The sequence below is a fragment of the Sminthopsis crassicaudata genome, chromosome 4 (genome assembly GCF_048593235.1).
Source record: "Sminthopsis crassicaudata isolate SCR6 chromosome 4, ASM4859323v1, whole genome shotgun sequence".
NCBI lineage: Eukaryota > Metazoa > Chordata > Mammalia > Dasyuromorphia > Dasyuridae > Sminthopsis > Sminthopsis crassicaudata.
In genome coordinates this window covers 262,853,135-262,870,357 of record NC_133620.1, presented here as the reverse complement: position 1 = coordinate 262,870,357, position 17,223 = coordinate 262,853,135, and the positions used below count along the sequence as shown (strand labels likewise).

At 34.4% G+C, this 17,223-nt stretch overlaps 1 protein-coding gene across 2 annotated transcripts in view; it reads right to left on the bottom strand.

Annotated features, from left to right (window-relative positions):
• Positions 1–7,813: 7,813 nt before the first annotated feature.
• Positions 7,814–17,223, bottom strand: part of GCLC (glutamate-cysteine ligase catalytic subunit) — a 72,440-nt gene continuing 63,030 nt past the window's right edge. Inside the window, exons 12-17 of one of the 2 annotated variants that reach the window (XM_074310640.1) lie at positions 16,507–16,599; positions 15,745–15,849; positions 12,674–12,755; positions 12,472–12,575; positions 12,261–12,381; positions 7,814–9,649 (exon numbers count right to left, since the gene is read on the bottom strand). In XM_074310640.1, the coding sequence (XP_074166741.1) occupies positions 9,438–9,649; positions 12,261–12,381; positions 12,472–12,575; positions 12,674–12,755; positions 15,745–15,849; positions 16,507–16,599 (717 nt within the window). In that variant the 3' untranslated portion in view covers positions 7,814–9,437. Of the gene's footprint in view, positions 9,650–12,260; positions 12,382–12,471; positions 12,576–12,655; positions 12,756–15,744; positions 15,850–16,506; positions 16,600–17,223 lie in introns of both variants that reach the window. The other variant, XM_074310639.1, reaches the window with a different exon arrangement.

Here is a 17,223-nt window from a genome sequence, read left to right as displayed (position 1 = left end):
ACAACCATCCAATGTCCATCAATTGGCGAATGGTTGGGTAAATTATGGTATATGAAGGTTATGGAATACTATTGTTCTGTAAGAAATGACCAGCAGGAGGAATACAGAGAGGCTTGGAGAGACTTACATCAACTGATGCTGAGTGAAATGAGCAGAACCAGAAGATCTCTGTACACTTCCATGCTGTATGAAGATGTATTCTGATGGAAGTGGATATCTTCAATATAAAGAAGATCCAACTCACTTCCAGTTGATCAATGATGGACAGAAACAACTACACCCAGAGAAGGAACACTGGGAAGTGAATGTAAATTGTTAGCACTACTGTCTGTCTACCCAGGTTACTTATACCTTCGGAAGCTAATAATTAATGTGCAACAAGAAAATGGTATTTACACACATATATTGTATCTAGGTTATATTGTAGCACATGTAAAATGTATGGGATTGCCTGTCGTCGGGGGGAAGGAGTGGAGGGAGGGAGGGAGGGGATAATTTGGAAAAAAAAAAAATCCTAGAACAGATAGCATGCTTTCATAAAATAAAACATTAAAAATAATAATAATTAAAAAAAAAAAGAACAACCATCCAAAATAAGATGGCTTCAAAATACAGAATTTTACTTTGCAATATTAGTGATTTTTTTTCTGAACATGACAGAACACTACAATTTTTAAGGGTCTTTTCAGCTTTCGTTAATAAAAATTATTATTACATATTTAACATGTATTGGACTACCTGCCATCTAGGGGAGAGGGTAGAGGGAAGGAGGGGAAAAGTTGGAACAGAAGGTTTTGCAAGGGTTAATGTTGAAAAATTACCCATGCATATGTTTTGTAAATAAAAATTAAAAAAAAAAAATATATATATATATATATATAAAATCAGAGCTAAATGGGGAACAAGCAGTTACAACGCAAGCCACTAGGGGGAACTATTATCTAATGCTCTGACAGCATCTGAGAAAGCAAAATAATTAATATTGGACCAAATGTATAACTTTTTGTCTTGCCATTAGACTTCAATGATTTTGGAGAAAAAAATGAGGCTGAAACTTTGCTCAGCTCTGTCTCACTTAAGTCCCTCACCCCTGTGATGTCATTGATCTTTTTTGAGAACAAAGGAAGAATGAACAACAATAATAATGGGAAAATCTGATTTTACTTTGAAAATCTTTGTCAGCTCTTGCTTTGGGGTTGGATTCCAAGGACAAGCTTCTTAAGACAGAATAGGTTTAGCTTTTTAAACTTTCATGTAACAAGTTTTCAAAAAAATAAAGTGTTCTTAATAGTGTCATTTTTATGGCCAAATACTGCTTTCTGAAATAGGTAAAATGACTCTGCTTCCTGAAAGCAAATTAGAAAAAGTTGTAATAGTCTAACTACACAACACAAATTCAGACTTATAACATATAAGCTAGGTTTCAGGCCATTTTTACAGCAGCATCTCCATGACAAAGGGATATTCAGAAACATCTATTACAAAACTTCCCAATCCCCAAATTCTCTTCCCCTTCCTCAAGAAGCACCAAAGAATGCTCACATATAAAAGTTTTCTAGTCCCTGAGGAATTGGGGAACATAATTCCTCTTTGGTAGGCATCTGTGCCTTTTTTAAATGAAAATGTAATGAAACATATCTGAAATGTTTTGTGAATATACACAAACCAAAGGAAAGTCAAGGTATCCCTGAAAATTTTTAGTTTAGTTGCTTTAGGGAGTGAAGGGTGTTTTGTGTGTGTATGTGTGGGCTCATTTTGTGCTTCATTTCCATACTCAGGTTTTTCTAAGATTCACCTTTGGGTCTTTCCAGAAATATCTACTGCAAGTTTCAAATGAGTTATTTTTTCCTGAGTCAGTGAGGAAGTAAACGGTTGAATATTGGGTAAGATCTTAATACATAAAGGCAACAGAGGGAAAAATGGTTGCCCTTTCTTAGCCTAGTTATCATCATTCTTCATTATCATCATCATCACTGACATTTACACAATGTTAAAAAGTTTTTAAAAGGCTTTCTATCCAGTATATCATTTAATCTTCATAATGAAGTTTTATTTGCATGGTTTTATTTTATATCTTGCTACTTTGCACTGAATAGCTCCATGGTCCAGTTGATAGAATATTGAATTTTGAATTAGGAAGACCTAAATTCAAATGAGGGCTCAGGCATTTTCTAATTCTGTGATTCTGGGCAAGTTACTTAACTTCTGTCTGCCTCAGTTTGCTTGTCTGTAAAATGGAAATAATGAATGGAATAATAATGGAATACTCCATAGGGTTATTATGAGGATCAAATAATATTTATTTTTTATATTTTATATATATATATATATATATATATTTATAAAGAGCTTTGCATAGTGCTAGGCACTTGATAAATGCTTATTTCATTCATTTCAACTAAAAATTAATTGAAATTTCTTCCCCCAAACCTCTCCCCTACAGAGCAAATAATCCGATATATGTTAGACATGTAGAATCAATTAAATTCCATTTTGATGAAGTTGTTCTAGAACTTACTTTATTTAGCAGAACCACTAAGTGAGACAGTAGATGGAATGATGATTCAGGATTCAAGACCTCAACTCAAATATGGCCTTAGGTATTTACTAGCTGTGACCCTGCATTCTCAATTTCTTTATCTGTAAAATGGGAATAATAATAGTACCTCCCAGGATGTTGTAGAACAAGGGGATGAACCAAGGAAGGTTTATACTGGTAGCAACCCATTCTCAGAAAAAACTCTAGTAGGAGGATCATCAGGGAATGTAGGATTTGAAGCTACTTCTAAGAAAGCATGAAGGTGCACAAACTGTGCATACCCTTTGACCCAGCAGTGTTTCTACACTACATCCCCAAGAGATCTTAAAGATGGGAAAGGGACCCGTATGTGCAAGAATGTTTGTGGCAGCCCTTTTTATAGTGGCAAGAACCTGGAAAATGAATGGATGTCCATCAATTGGAGAATGGTCGGGTAAATTATGGTATATGAATGTTATGGAATATTATTGTTCTATAAGAAATGACCAACAGGATGAAAATAAAGCAATATATAAGCAATTATAAAAGTGCTTAGCACGGTGCTTTGGAACACATTAAGTGCTATATAAATGTTAACTATTATTATTACTCTTCTATCCATAGCTCTGGGATCCTCCCTTTGCTCCAAACATTAACAAAGCATTGTACAGGTTGCTGTGCACCTTCATGCTTTCTTAGAAGTAGTTTCAAATTCTGCATCCCTGAGGATCCTCCTACCAGACTTGTTTCTAAGAATGGGGTGCTACCAGTGTAAATCTTCCTTGGTTCTTCCCCTTGTTCTACTTATAACAATAACACTTAGGCCTTTTAGGTTTGCGATTACAATTATCTCATTTGGCAATTTCAAGACAATCCTAGGAAACAGGTCCTATTATTATCATCTCTATGGTGTAGATGGGGAAATTAAAGCAGATTTAAGTGACTTGTCCAGGATCACACAATAAATGTCTAAATCCAGATTTCAACTCAGATCTCCCTGACTTGCAGGTCCAATGCTCTATCCACTACCTACCTAGCTCCATTTTACATATCTCTCACCTGACTCTTGGATGTGTCTTGTAGCATCTTTTGTTTTCTAGACCCTGTTTCATAATTGTGGAACTTTTAATCACTCTTGGTACACATAATACATAATAAGAGACCATTACTTCTCCCCTTCTTTGCACAACAAAGTCAGAATCTGATAGTTAACACATTAGTTAATTGTGGGGTAGAGGACATAGGATGTGGTTAGAAACCATTCTAAAGTGAAATATTAAGTAGCCCTTTTATTCACCTCTCTCCTCAACAGAGAAAAGGCAGCTATGAGGCCATCTGGTCAGATCTGCCAGCCATGTCAAATGGATGGCCAAGAAAAGTATCTAATCTCTCTTGGACCTTAGCTGCTGCTAATTTTTTATTAAAGCTTTTTTATTTGCAAAACATATGCATGGATAATTTTCAACATTCACTCTTGCAAAATCTTGTGTTTCAAATTTCTCCCCCCTCCCCAAATAATCCAATATGTTAAACATGTGCAATTCTTCTATATATATTTCCACAAATATCATGCTGCAAAAGAAAAATCAGATCAAAAAAGGAAAAAAATGAGAAAAGCAAAAAAAAAAAAAAAAAAAAAAGCAAACAACAAAAAGACTGAAAATGCTATGTTGTGATCCACACTCAGTTCCCACAGTCCTATCTCTGGATGTAGATGTCTCTTTCTATCACAAGATCATTGGAATTGGTCTGAATCATCTCATTGCTGAAAAGTCACATCCATCAGAATTGATTATCATATAATCTTGTTGCTGTGTACAATGATCTCCTGGTTCTGCTCATTTCATTCAACATCATTTCTGAAATCATCCTGCTGGTCATTTCTTACAGAATAATATTCCATAACATTCATATACCATAATTTACCCAACTATTCTCCAATTGATGGGCATCCACTCAGTTTCCAGTTTCTTATCATTACAAAGAGGGCTGCCACAAACATTCTTGCACATGTGGGTCCCTTTCACTCCTTTAAGATCTCTTTGGGATATAAGCCCAGTAGAAACACTGCTGAATCAATGGGTACTGCATGATAATTTTAAAAATTAAAAAAAATTTTAAAAAAGATTGTTTTAAATTGGGAAAACATTTTTACAGTAAAAGGTTCTGAAAAAGGCCTCATCTCCAAAATATACAGAGAATTGACTCTAATTTATAAGAAATCAAGCCATTCTCCAATTGATAAATGGTCAAAGGATATGAACAGACAATTTTCAGATGATGAAATTGAAATTATATCCACTCATATGAAAGAATGTTCCAAATCACTACTGATCAGAGAAATGCAAATTAAGACAACTCTGAGATATCATTACACACTTGTCAGATTGGCTAGGATGACAGGGAAAGATAATGATGAATGTTGGAGGGGACGTGGGAAAACTGGGACACTGATACATTGTTGGTGGAGTTGTGAAAGAATCCAACCATTCTGGAGAGCAATCTGGAATTATGTCCAAAAAGTTATCAAAATGTGCATACCCTTTGATCCAGCAGTGCTACTACTGGGCTTATATCCCAAGGAAATACTAAAGAAGGGAAAGGGACCTGTATGTGCCAAAATGTTTGTGGCAGCTCTTTTTGTTGTAGCTAGAAACTGGAAGTTGAATGGATGTCCATCAGTTGGAGAATGGTTGGGTAAATTATGGTATATGAAGGTTATGGAATATTATTGCTCTGTAAGAAATGACCAGCAGGAGGAATACAGAGAGGCCTGGAGAGACTTAAATCAACTGATGCTGAGTGAAATGAGCAGAACCAGAAGATCGCTGTACACTTCAACAATACTGTATGAGGATGTATTCTGATGGAAGTGGAAATCTTCAACATAAAGAAAAACCAACTCACTTCCAGTTGATCAATGATGGACAGAGGTAGCTACACCCAGAGAAGAAACACTGGGAGGCGAATGTAAATTGTTAGCACTAATATCTGTCTGCCCAGGTTACATATACCTTCGGAATCTAAAGTTTATTGTGCAACAAGAAAATGGTATTTACACACATGTATTGTATCTAGGTTATATTGTAACACATGTAAAATGTATGGGATTGCCTGTCATCGGGGGGAGGGAATAGAGGGAGGGGGGGATAATTTGGAAAAATGAATACAAGGGATAATATTATAAAAAATATATATATATATAATAAAAAATTAAAAAAAAAAAAAAAAAAAAAAAAGAAATGACCAGCAGGATGAATACAGAGAGGCTTGGAGAAACTTACATCAACTGATGCTGAGTAAAATGAGCAGAACTAGGAGATCATTATACACTTCAACAACGATACTGTAAGAGGATGTATTCTGATGGAAGTGGATATCTTCAACATAGAGAAGAGCTAATCCAATTCTAATTGATCAGTGATGAGACAGAATCAGCTACATCCAGAAAAGGAACACTGGGAAATGAGTGTAAACTGTGAGCATTTTTTTGTTTTTCTTCCCAGGTTATTTTTACCTTCCGAATCCAATACTTCCTTTGCAACAACAACAACAAAATTCGGTTCTGCACATATATATTGTACCTAGGATATACTATAAGATATTTAATATGTATGGGAATGCCTGTCATCTAGGGGAGGGGGTAGAGGGAAGGAGGGGAAAATTCGGAACAGAAGGGAGTACAAGGGATAATGTAAAAAAACTACCTATGCATATGTACTGTCAAAAAATGTTATAATTATGAAACTTTTAAAAAAAAAGGAAAAGGGAAAAAAGAAAGTTTGTTTTTCAGTCTTCTCATCTGCTGTGCAAAGCTCATTCTTCTCTCAACCTCCTTTCCCTCCCTTACCCTTACCACTTCCTCCTTTCCTGCAAATACTCTACCCTTGCCTCCTGTTCAAATGAGGAAAAAAAAAAAAGGATGGGGGGAGGGGTCAACCACTGGGGACTCTTTTGTCTGGTATATATCACACTTCAAAACCACTCTAGGTCACTGCTTAATTTGCTCTGTTGCTACAGTCTCTGTGGGAGGGTGGAAGGGAAGGAGAGATTCTAGGCTATCAAAACTGTGCATACCCTTTGACCCCGCAGTGTTACTACTGGGCCTACTTCCCCAAAGAGATCTTAAAGGAAGAAAAAACACCTAACATGTGCAAGCCCTCTTTGTAGTGGCCAGAAACTGGAAATTGAGTGGATGCCCATCAATTGGAGAATGGTTGGGTAAATTATGGTATATGAATGTTATGGAATATTATTGTTCTGTAAGAAATGATCAACAGGATGAATACAGAGAGGCTTGGAGAGACTTACATCAACTGATGCTGAGTGAAATGAGCAGAACCAGAAGATCATCATACACTTCAACAACAAGACTGTACACGATGATCAATTCTGGTGGATGCGGCTCTTTTCAGGCCAATTCCAACAGACTTGTGATAGAGCCATCTGCATCCAGAAAGAAGACCATGGCTACTGAATAGGGATCACAACATAGCATTTTCTCTTTATTTGTTGTTTGTTGCTTGCTTTTTTTCCTTTTTGATCTGATTTTTCTTGTGCAGCACGACAAATGTGGAAATGTGTTTTAAAAAACTACAAGTATTTAACCTGTATTGCATTACTTGTTTAGAGGAGGGAGAAAATTTTGGAACACAAGGTTTTGTAAGGATAAATATTGAAAACTATCTTTGCATGTATTTAGAAAATATATATATTTTTTAAAAAGTCAGACATGACTCAAACAATTGAATGTCACATTACCAAGTACCACACACTGTGATGTGCTTTCACACTTGATCTTTATAACCCAGGGAAATAGGTGCTATTTATTATCCCTGTTTTATAGTTAAGGAAATTGAGGCAGATGGTTTCCTCAAGTGACTTGTCCAGGGTCACACAGCTAGCATCTAAGTCTGGATGTAAATTCAGGTCTTCCTGACTCCCAGCCTAACGCTCTATTTGCTGTATTACCCAGTTTCCCCTAGCAAGCACTTAGTAAATGCTTGTTGACTGCTTATGTATGTTACAAAATTTTATGGACTTAGAATACCATTTTGGTTCCATTTTGTATATATTTCCATGTGACAGTTTATATAAAATTTCCCAAACAATTTACATTTTTGTAAAACATTTTATCTAAATTTTCTTTTTACAATATAGGTAAAAATAGATGTCCTTTTCTTACTGGTTGGGAAATGTTTTTTAAAGCCCGTAATTTTTTAGCCCATAATTCACCAAGTCCTAGAAACTATTTAGAGTCTTAAGGAGGCACACAATATTATGCAAATTCCATTATTTTATTTTTTTTTGTACCACAAACTTATCTGTCATTTACAACCTGATTAGCACAAGCCAATTGCAAAAGAAAATGAGAACTCTTGTTAATCCTCTATATTAAGTCTATGAATAGAGCACAGATTCAAATATTTATACATAAACAGCTTTACCAGGAGCAGCTTCACTGTAATTTCTTTTAAAATTAGCATTAAGACTTAAATATGCTTGTATTAAGATTTGCATAATCTACAATACATTGTATTTTTAGAAGCAGTTATGAATGTAACTATATATTTTTAAAAATCCCCACAACAAACTAGTGACAACTAACAATTATCTTAAATTTTAATTATTTACAATTTAATATGTAAGGTCCTGATTCACAAACTTAGTGCATTCCATGATTTCTTTTGAAGTTTCCTTTAGAAAGTAAGCAGTGCATAGTATGTTTCCCCAGCTAAAATGTGGGGTAAATGGCTTTTAGAATGCAAAGCTTTGACTACATGCTTACTGGAAAAAAGGGGCTAGTTAGAATTGGGGGAGGGAGAAGTAGACAAGAGTCAAGAATTCCAGTGACAAATGATAAATTCTGGGCCTTCAGCTGGACTGTATGCTATCTTTGGGAAAATCTATAGAAAGGAACTACTACTGAAAATGGGCATTCAGAGCAAAAGAAAAAAAAAATCCAAGTTCTTTCAAGTACAGAATTATTTGGCAGTCCCAACTTTAAATTCCAGTTTCTTAGTATTTACAGAAAAAAAAAAAAAAAAAAGAGAGGGGAAGCACGAGTATAATTTTTAAAGAAAAGTTTTGTTACCTGAAAAAAAAACAAAAAACAAAAAACACAAATTAAGGCCCTTTTGTCTCTGGAATTTCAATCTGTAACAGCTTTTAATGATTGGCAAGTTGAGTTCCATTATAAAAACCATTAGATCACAGTGGGATTTTATTTAGCTTCAAAAGTTTGGGTAAAGAGTGACCTGGCTTAATTATTCCCTTTAAAAAGAAGCATAGTACATAAGGTGCTTGAAAGCAAAAATTGCAAAGTAATTTAATTTTTGAATTATAAAAATGATTTCATGTGCATGACAAAAATTAATTCAAAACAATCAAGAAGAGGATAAAGTGACAGAGAAATTTCAGTGAATCAGGTCCTAAGGATGAAATCTGTCTCTCTCTCTCTCTCTCTAAAACAAGGTAGATTCTTTAGAATGACAACAAAATGTACAGTAAACATCTCAGCCTCTGGAATGCATGTATAATGTATGGATACCAATACATTACATTTACAAAACTGTTTTGGACAGCAGCTCCTCCCAGAGTAAGGATTAAAAAAAATGTACAAGCCTGTTCACAAAGACTTTAGATATGTTATTAAAATACATTGTTGATCATAAAAATATTTCACTATGTACACATATACTATATAAACTCTAAATCCATTTCTGAAGCCTCTAAGTGAATTTCAAGGTTCACTGGCCCATCTGAGAGCTCAGTACCATTATTTTGGTCTTCACACCTGCCAATGGGCTAAGTGTCATGGGCTTACAGCTAATTCTCAAATAACATAACTCAGATGTTCTACTTTTTTTTTTCTTTTTCTTTTTTTAAGGGGGAAGGGGGAAAACAAGCAGCAAAATACCTAACTGGAAGAGCCAGTTTTAGTTCCACTGTATTTTGCTTTCTTAAATCCTGAGCCGAGCAATTCTGGGCATTCACTTAATTCATTTGCAATCTTGTTACATTCCAAAAGAAGGCTATAATTGATTTCATCAGTGATGACACTGTCTTGCTTGTAGTCAGGATGCTTTGCAACAAACTCCCTCATCCATCGGGCAGCTGTCATCAGTTCTCCTGGAAAAAGATCAAAGGGGGTCATTTACATCCAATTAGATCCAAGTGTCAAGAATTACATGGTTTAAAAGAGTGGAAGAGATATATAATTTGTTGCAGACAAGCAGAACCGGGCAGAAAAAAAACCAAAACCATAAAATAACTATAATTAGGCAAAGGAAAACATTAAAAAGCAACTAAATTTAGATATACTGTAAAATTAATCTTTGTCTAGATCACACATGATGAAATTACACCCTTACCCAAACAAGGTTGTGGAATATGATTTACGTTGTCAGATTTACTCTCCATATAGGCTGGCTTTGATTAAATATTTTCCTTTAAAACAAAGGAGGAACAGGGAAAGGAACATTGTATAATGGAATTTGTAGGGAGCTTGGTTTCAAAGGATCTGGGTTCAAAGCCTGCCTTTGCCATCTTATTAACTTGTAGATCTGGGGCAAATTCACTTAATTTCCCTGAGCCTCTGGGTACAAAATAAGCTGAATGGTCTCTGAGGTCCCATCTGCCTCTAAATTTATGATTCTGTGAAATGGGGAAAAGGGACTTAAGGGATAAAATATATTGTAAGAAGAAAAAACACAAATAACAGATATATATTTTTTAAAAGGAGCAAGAAAGTATTATATTAGGATTAGATCCTAACATCTATCTATTCCTTCCTTTGCCAAGTATCTTAATACCTTTTCCACTATAACCCTTGGATCTTTTACTCTCTTGGTAGGAGATCCCTTGCTCCCCATGGGCCTTGGGGCCTTGCCATCTCTCCTGCTACTTTCTCTGCAGAATCACTACAACCTGGCAATTCCATCAGCCATGAACTAAACATGAACATAAAATTCTCATTTAAGTATCACCTCCCCCAAGTAGAATTTGAGCTCCCTGGGACAAAGGGCTGTCTTGATCTACAGTGCTCAGTATACACTAGACTCTATAAAAGCTTCTTTTCCTTTAGTGTTGTCATGGAAAAAAACAGATCTCTGGGGAAATGAGAAGTTTCCTTCAAAAGAAAAATGGAGATAGATTTTTAATGTGTGCTAGGATATTTCTCTTGAAAATATCCTTTGGATCAAAACAGCAACTTAGAAGAGAACAAAATGTCCACATGGGAAAATATTCTTTGGTGTATGCAATAAGGAAATGTCTTGGGGTTTTTTCAAATGACTGATTTTTGATCAAGAAAGCTAGAGAACAGAACAGAAAGCATTCTAATTTGGCATAATAATAAATATACTTATTGATATTTATGCTTTCCAGAGTTAGATCAGTGGGTTGATAGATGGTGGTAGGGAGGAGAAAAGGGAGAAAACAGACATTTAGCCCTATAAGCAAATGCACTAACAACAGTGATCTAGCTTCAGACACAATTTTAGTAGCTACAGTTGCTGTCCTCAGCCAGGATTCTTCTAGGTGTCACTGAAACTTAGCACAATACACTTTCACCAGGCTCTCACCCTGCATGATGTTCTCTCTCATTATTATGGCAGGTTCAAATCTAAGCGCTAAGATGAGGAAGATGTAAACTTATATGGAGAATTCAAAATGAACTAAGTATCAGATAATACATTTAATGAGAGAATTTGGAGATTAGGGAGCTTAGCTCATAATTCAACTTGCCTATTTCTAATTCAAAGGCTAATTCAGTATACTCCACATTTTCTCTTTGGAAAAATCTATCAATAACAATACCTTGAAAATTCAAATCTTGAATTTCACACTCATTTGACCCTATACTACATAGTGTGTGTGTGTGTGTGTGTGTGTGTGTGTATTATGTAGTATATGGAGTATATACTATACTATATAGTATACTATTATCCTATATATAGCTCACTTTTTATACATTTGTTTGCATTGTCTCTCCCATTAGACTGTAAATACCTTGAGGACAAAAGATCCTTTTGCTTTCATTTTGTATCCCCACACTTGGCACAATGTCAGTGCTTAACATATAGTTATTGTTGACTTAATTAGGTTTGTAGCCAGTTATTTTTAAACTTTCAGCCCTAAGAAGAAAAGGAGGAAAAAACCAAACTTTCTCCCCAAATAGAATGCAGATGTTTATTACATGACTTTCCATGACTTATCATGTAACAATTTGAATAATGTGTGGGAAAACTTATAATTATATGATTTAAAAGAGGAACATTTCTTATTTGTCTTGTTAATTGAAAGCATATTTGTATTTACATGTTCGCTACACATCATCTACAGGGGGGAAAAATCAACTAAATTCATACAATACATGTTGGCACTGGCATAGGTTATTTAATACTACTCATTAGTAACCTATAAAGATTTATATTTATTTATAAAGATATAAATGGGTTTCATATTTCTAAGCATGATGAGTAGTACAACAGAGACAGGCTAGGTGGTGCAATGAATAGAGCATTAGCCTTGGAGTCACAAGGACCAGAGTTCAAATCTCATCTCCTAACCTTACTAGAGTTGTGTGATCCTGGATAGGTTTCTAAGTTCTGGTTGCCTTGCCCCCCCCCCCCCCCCCAAAAAAAAAGGTATTAAAAAATCCTTGAACACAATAACCAAGTTCTTTTCTGTGAAATGTCAAGTTAAAAAAAAAATAAAAAATAAGAAAGACCATATATACCTGATGCTCTCTTCTTAATTAGCTTTAAGTAATTTAGTATGCTGCATCTTGTGTCTACATCTACTTCCATATTTTCCAAGTAAGAGTTTAGAATTGGTATCAAACCAGGAAAAACACCTTCCTATTAAAAAAAAAAATTATCACATGGCTGTTATTTTTCTTCTTGATAACACATCAGTACAGAATTTATGGCTGAATCAACCAACTCTACCTTCCCATTGATGATTGTATCTATGCTCATCAATGTGAATTCTTCAGTGTCTGTCTCTGTACCATTCTGGGTTGTACTACAGCCATCTACCACAGCAGTGCCACCTAAGGAAAGGGATGGAGAGAGAAGAAAATTAAGTAACTTATCCTTATTGTAAACTGGATTTTAAAAAGTCTAAACTTACTGGAAAGAGGTTTTGAACCTTTGCAAATATCTTTCCTGAAATAAAATAGCCCATGTAAGACAGCATCTCGTTTCTGAGCCACTTTCATGTTTTCATCAACCTAAGAGAAAAGGAATAGTAAGTTTTTAAAATCTCATCAAATTAGGCAAAGTCATTACTTCTTAGGTGCTAAGACTTAAGGAGTTTCTTAAGTAATCTGCATTTGTGTACAGACACTAATGCAGCACTGGTAGATCTGTGAACTGGCCCAGCCATTCTGAAGAACAATTTTGAACTATAGGGTTAAAAAGCTGCATGTTTTTGAACTGATGCTGAGTGAAATGAGCAGAACCAGGAAACCACTATATACTTCTACAACGATACTGTATGAAGATATATTCTGATTGAAGTGGTTATCTTCAACATAGAGAAGATCTAATTCAGTTCTAGTTGATCAATGATGGACAGAATCAGCTACACCCAGAGAAGGAACACTGGGAATTAAGTGTAAACTGTTTGCACTATTGTCTTTCTACCCAGGTTACTTATACCTTCGGAATCCAATTCTTACCATGCAACAAAAAATTTGGTTTTACACACATATATTGTATCTAGGTTATACTGTAACACATTAAATATGTATGGGATTGGGGGGCAGCTAGGTGGCGCAGTGGATAGAACACCAGCCATGAATTCAGGAAGACCCGAGTTCAAATCTGGTCTCAGACACTTAACATTTCCTAGCTGTGTGACCCTGGGCAAGTCACTCAACCCCAGCCTCAGGAGAAAAAAAAAAAATTTAAAAAAAAAAAAAAAAAAAATATATATATATATATATATATATTGCCTGTAATCTAGGGGAGGGAGGGGAAATTTTGGAAAAATGAATACAAGGGATAATGTTGTAAAAAAAAAAAAAAAAAATTACCCATGCATATGTACTGTCCAAAAAAATTATAATTATAAAATTAATAAAAAAAAAAATCTTTTGGGAAAAAAAAAAAGCTGCATGCTCGTGTTTAACCTATATCAGATTGCTTGCTGGCTAGGGGAAGGGAGAGAAGGAGAAAAATTTGGAACACAAGGTTTTGCAAACGTGAATGTTGAAAACTATCTTTGCATGTATTTTAAAAAAATAAAACTGTTTAAAAAAAGAAAAAGAATTGTTCATATTTCTTGACCCAGCAGTAACACAACTAAGTCTATATCCCCAAAAGATTTTTTAAAAAAGGAAAAGAAAAAAAAAAGAATTACATGTATAAAAATATTTATAGCAGCTAAAATAGCTAAAAATATTTTTGTTGTGGCAAAGAACTAAAACTTGAGGGGATACCCACAAGTTGGGGACTAGCTGAACAAGTTGTGATAGATAATTGAGATGAAATACTATTGTGGTATTACTTTCTTGCCTTTTTTGGCAATTTGGTTAAAATAGAAAAAAAAAATTTTTAAAATAATGTTAAAAATAAATAAAACATTTGAAAATAAAAAATCTTGCATTTGCTATTGCTTTCTGTTTATTTCAAAAGATGACATGTAGTTTTAGTGTCCAATATTCATCAGATAACTTGCATATACTTCTGTTATCTCAGATTCTTCTGAAAATCAACAAAGTATAGCCATGAGGTTCTCATATTGTCAAGATTCTTCTAATATTTCCAACAATTAACTCTCTCAGATAAAATTAAATACAGGGCTACCATCAGTTCATTGCCTCACCAGGCTGAGACAAAGTTGATAAATTATTTGTTCATCTGAGACAAATGAATAAAGCTGGAAAAATGCCACAGCTGCTGACTGCAAATTTTAACATCACAGTACAAACTGAATAGGGCCTGGTCTGAGATATCAAGTGTAAGAGGAAACTGCTAGGCAAGGAAACTCCTCTGAAACTTAATCTTTTGGAAGTTTGAGAGTAATAAAGGACTTATTCATCATCAGAGCCAGAATGTATCAGAAGAGAGATGTGAACTTAGGTTTTCCTGGGTCATTCACTCCCCACCTCAGTTATACCATGCTGCCTTGCCTCTAAATATAACTAACTACTTAAGGATATTTAAGAATCATTAGATCCTTAAAACAATAGGGTTGGTAGGTACTCTAGAGATCAGCTAATTCAACCTTCTCATTTTTATAGGAAAGTGAGGTAAATTAGATATTAAATGACCTGTCTAAGATCACACAGTGAGTTAGTAATAGGGGAGGAAAGGGAAAAGCATCTGTTAAGTAGCTATTATGTGCTAAGCACTGTTATCCTCTTTTGCTTTTATAGCTGAGGTAAAAAAAGTTAAATGATCACAGAGCTAATTAGTGTCCGACTCTGGGATCAGTACTCTGACCCAATGGTCATCAGCTGCCTTCTAGGAATTACACCTCCCACTTTTAAAGTTTTCTTCAAATTTACCCTCAGAAAATTTTAACAGTATCTAGTCCTCAATAAAAAGGTTCTGACCCTGAAAATGAGGTGTTATATCTATTAAATGGTCTTCTAGGGTCATTATACCTACTAAAATACAACTTACTATTTTGTAACAAATGTTACTTTTCCTATAGGTAAACCACTCACTTCAAGATTCCATTTACCAAGAGTTTAAGCAACATTAACTTGTGCTCATTCATATGGTTTTGTGTTTCTAAGTATTTTCATGTTTATTAAATATAAAATACTGAGAAATAAACTAACTCCTCAAATAAAATTTCTCTGAAAAGGGACATGGCTAATAGCTTTTCTAGATCTCTCATCTTCCTAATTCTGAATTTCAATGTTTTTATATTATATTTTATTTTTTTAAAAAAGATGCTCCTTAATTAAGAATATTTCTAAAAAGCACATTTGAATGGTTTCTTGTGACTCCAAGACTTTCCAAAAAGTTGATTTAGAAATCTATCAAAAACTTCTTGCTCAAAGATCTTTCAGTAATGAAGTGTCAGGCCAGAAAATATTGAACAGAAGGTACAATCAAGAGAACTATATATTCAGGAAAGGAAAGTATTTTCTTTCCCAAGGAATTTTTATAAGTTTTCATACTTTATTTTGCAAACTGTCAAGCATTATAGAAGACTTGGGGGATTTAAGTTTATGATCAACATATCAAGAAATTCATTCTTACCTTTGACAGGGGAATAAGAAAATCCAACTTGTATGAAAGAATTACTCTGGTTAACAGGACAACAAATACCACATAGGCAGAGTTCTCAAAGTCTGTTAATTGAACCTAAACAATAAAATGTCCATAAGTTTTAAAAATCCTGACAAAATTCCAAACACAAAAATGACAACTTTAAAATAATCTTAACTTCTGCAATTCCACCTCACAGTTACATGATGCTTTTTAACTTTTGAAAACATTTTATAACATCTCATTTTATCCTAAGTAGGTAGGTTATATTCTCCCCATATGAGAAACAAACAAAAACAAAACAGAAAGTAGCTGGCTAACCTAGAATCACACAGAGTAGTGGGGTCAGAATGGATACTCAGGTCTGATCCCCTAATTCTATGCTCTAGAAAACAAATCATCTGGAGTTTTGTAGCTGTGAGGTCTGCTTAATAGTAACAATCAGATTTCCTAAAAACCCCATATGTGGGCCTGAAGATTATCTAAAACATGTCTTGTAGTGCCTTCCTCAGAATAATGCCTTTAAATGCAAAAACAAAAAAACCCCACAGGATTACAAAGGAAATCACACACTGAAATATAGTTATGAACATTATTTTTTTTAAATCCTTAGATTAAGCACCCTGGATAGTTTAGATTCTAAAAATCACTTTAATTTTACATTGACTAAATTATTTAAATCTCCAAAATTAACTATTAGGTAATATTAAAGTGTTGAACTCCCACTGATGTAACTTGGTAACACATTCTTACCTCCATAGGCCGGAATTCTACTCTCCATCCAATGTCCGAATTTGGAGGAGGGGGTTTAAATCTCATAGTCTGCCAATTTGTAGACTGAATATTCTATAAGAACCAACATGACAAACAGAACAGGCACTCAACAATTTATGTACTAAACAATTAATCAATTTGCTTTGATAAGTACACTAAAATGACCCTTCAATCTAGCTCTACTTTATTTAATCCAAATAGATAGATCACTGACACATTTTCTACCCTATCAGGCCAATGTGAAAGCAGCTAAACACGAAAATAAGCAGATTTATTATATGGATATAGAGATATATAGATATTATATAGATATATAGATTATCTATACTATACCTGGGTCTAGGTGTATAGAAATGTATAAAATACAAGAATGGGAAGAAACTGTTACTAAATGTGTATGCTACTTATTCATTTTACAAATATCTCATACCAGGAACAATATGTATTCCCTTCTTACTTTCACTTCTTAAGAAAACTTTTCTTTTTTTTTTTTCTCCAAGGGTCACCTAACTTGTTCTTATTTTCCTTAAATGATCATATCTTATGTCTGTTGACATATCACATCCTCCCAGTAAAACGTAATTCCTTGAGGGCAGAATTGCATTTTGTTTCACTACCTCTAGTGCCTGACACACATAGTAAGTGGTTAATATTTGTGGCATGATGAAAACAGTTTTGATATACAGTAACATCAGA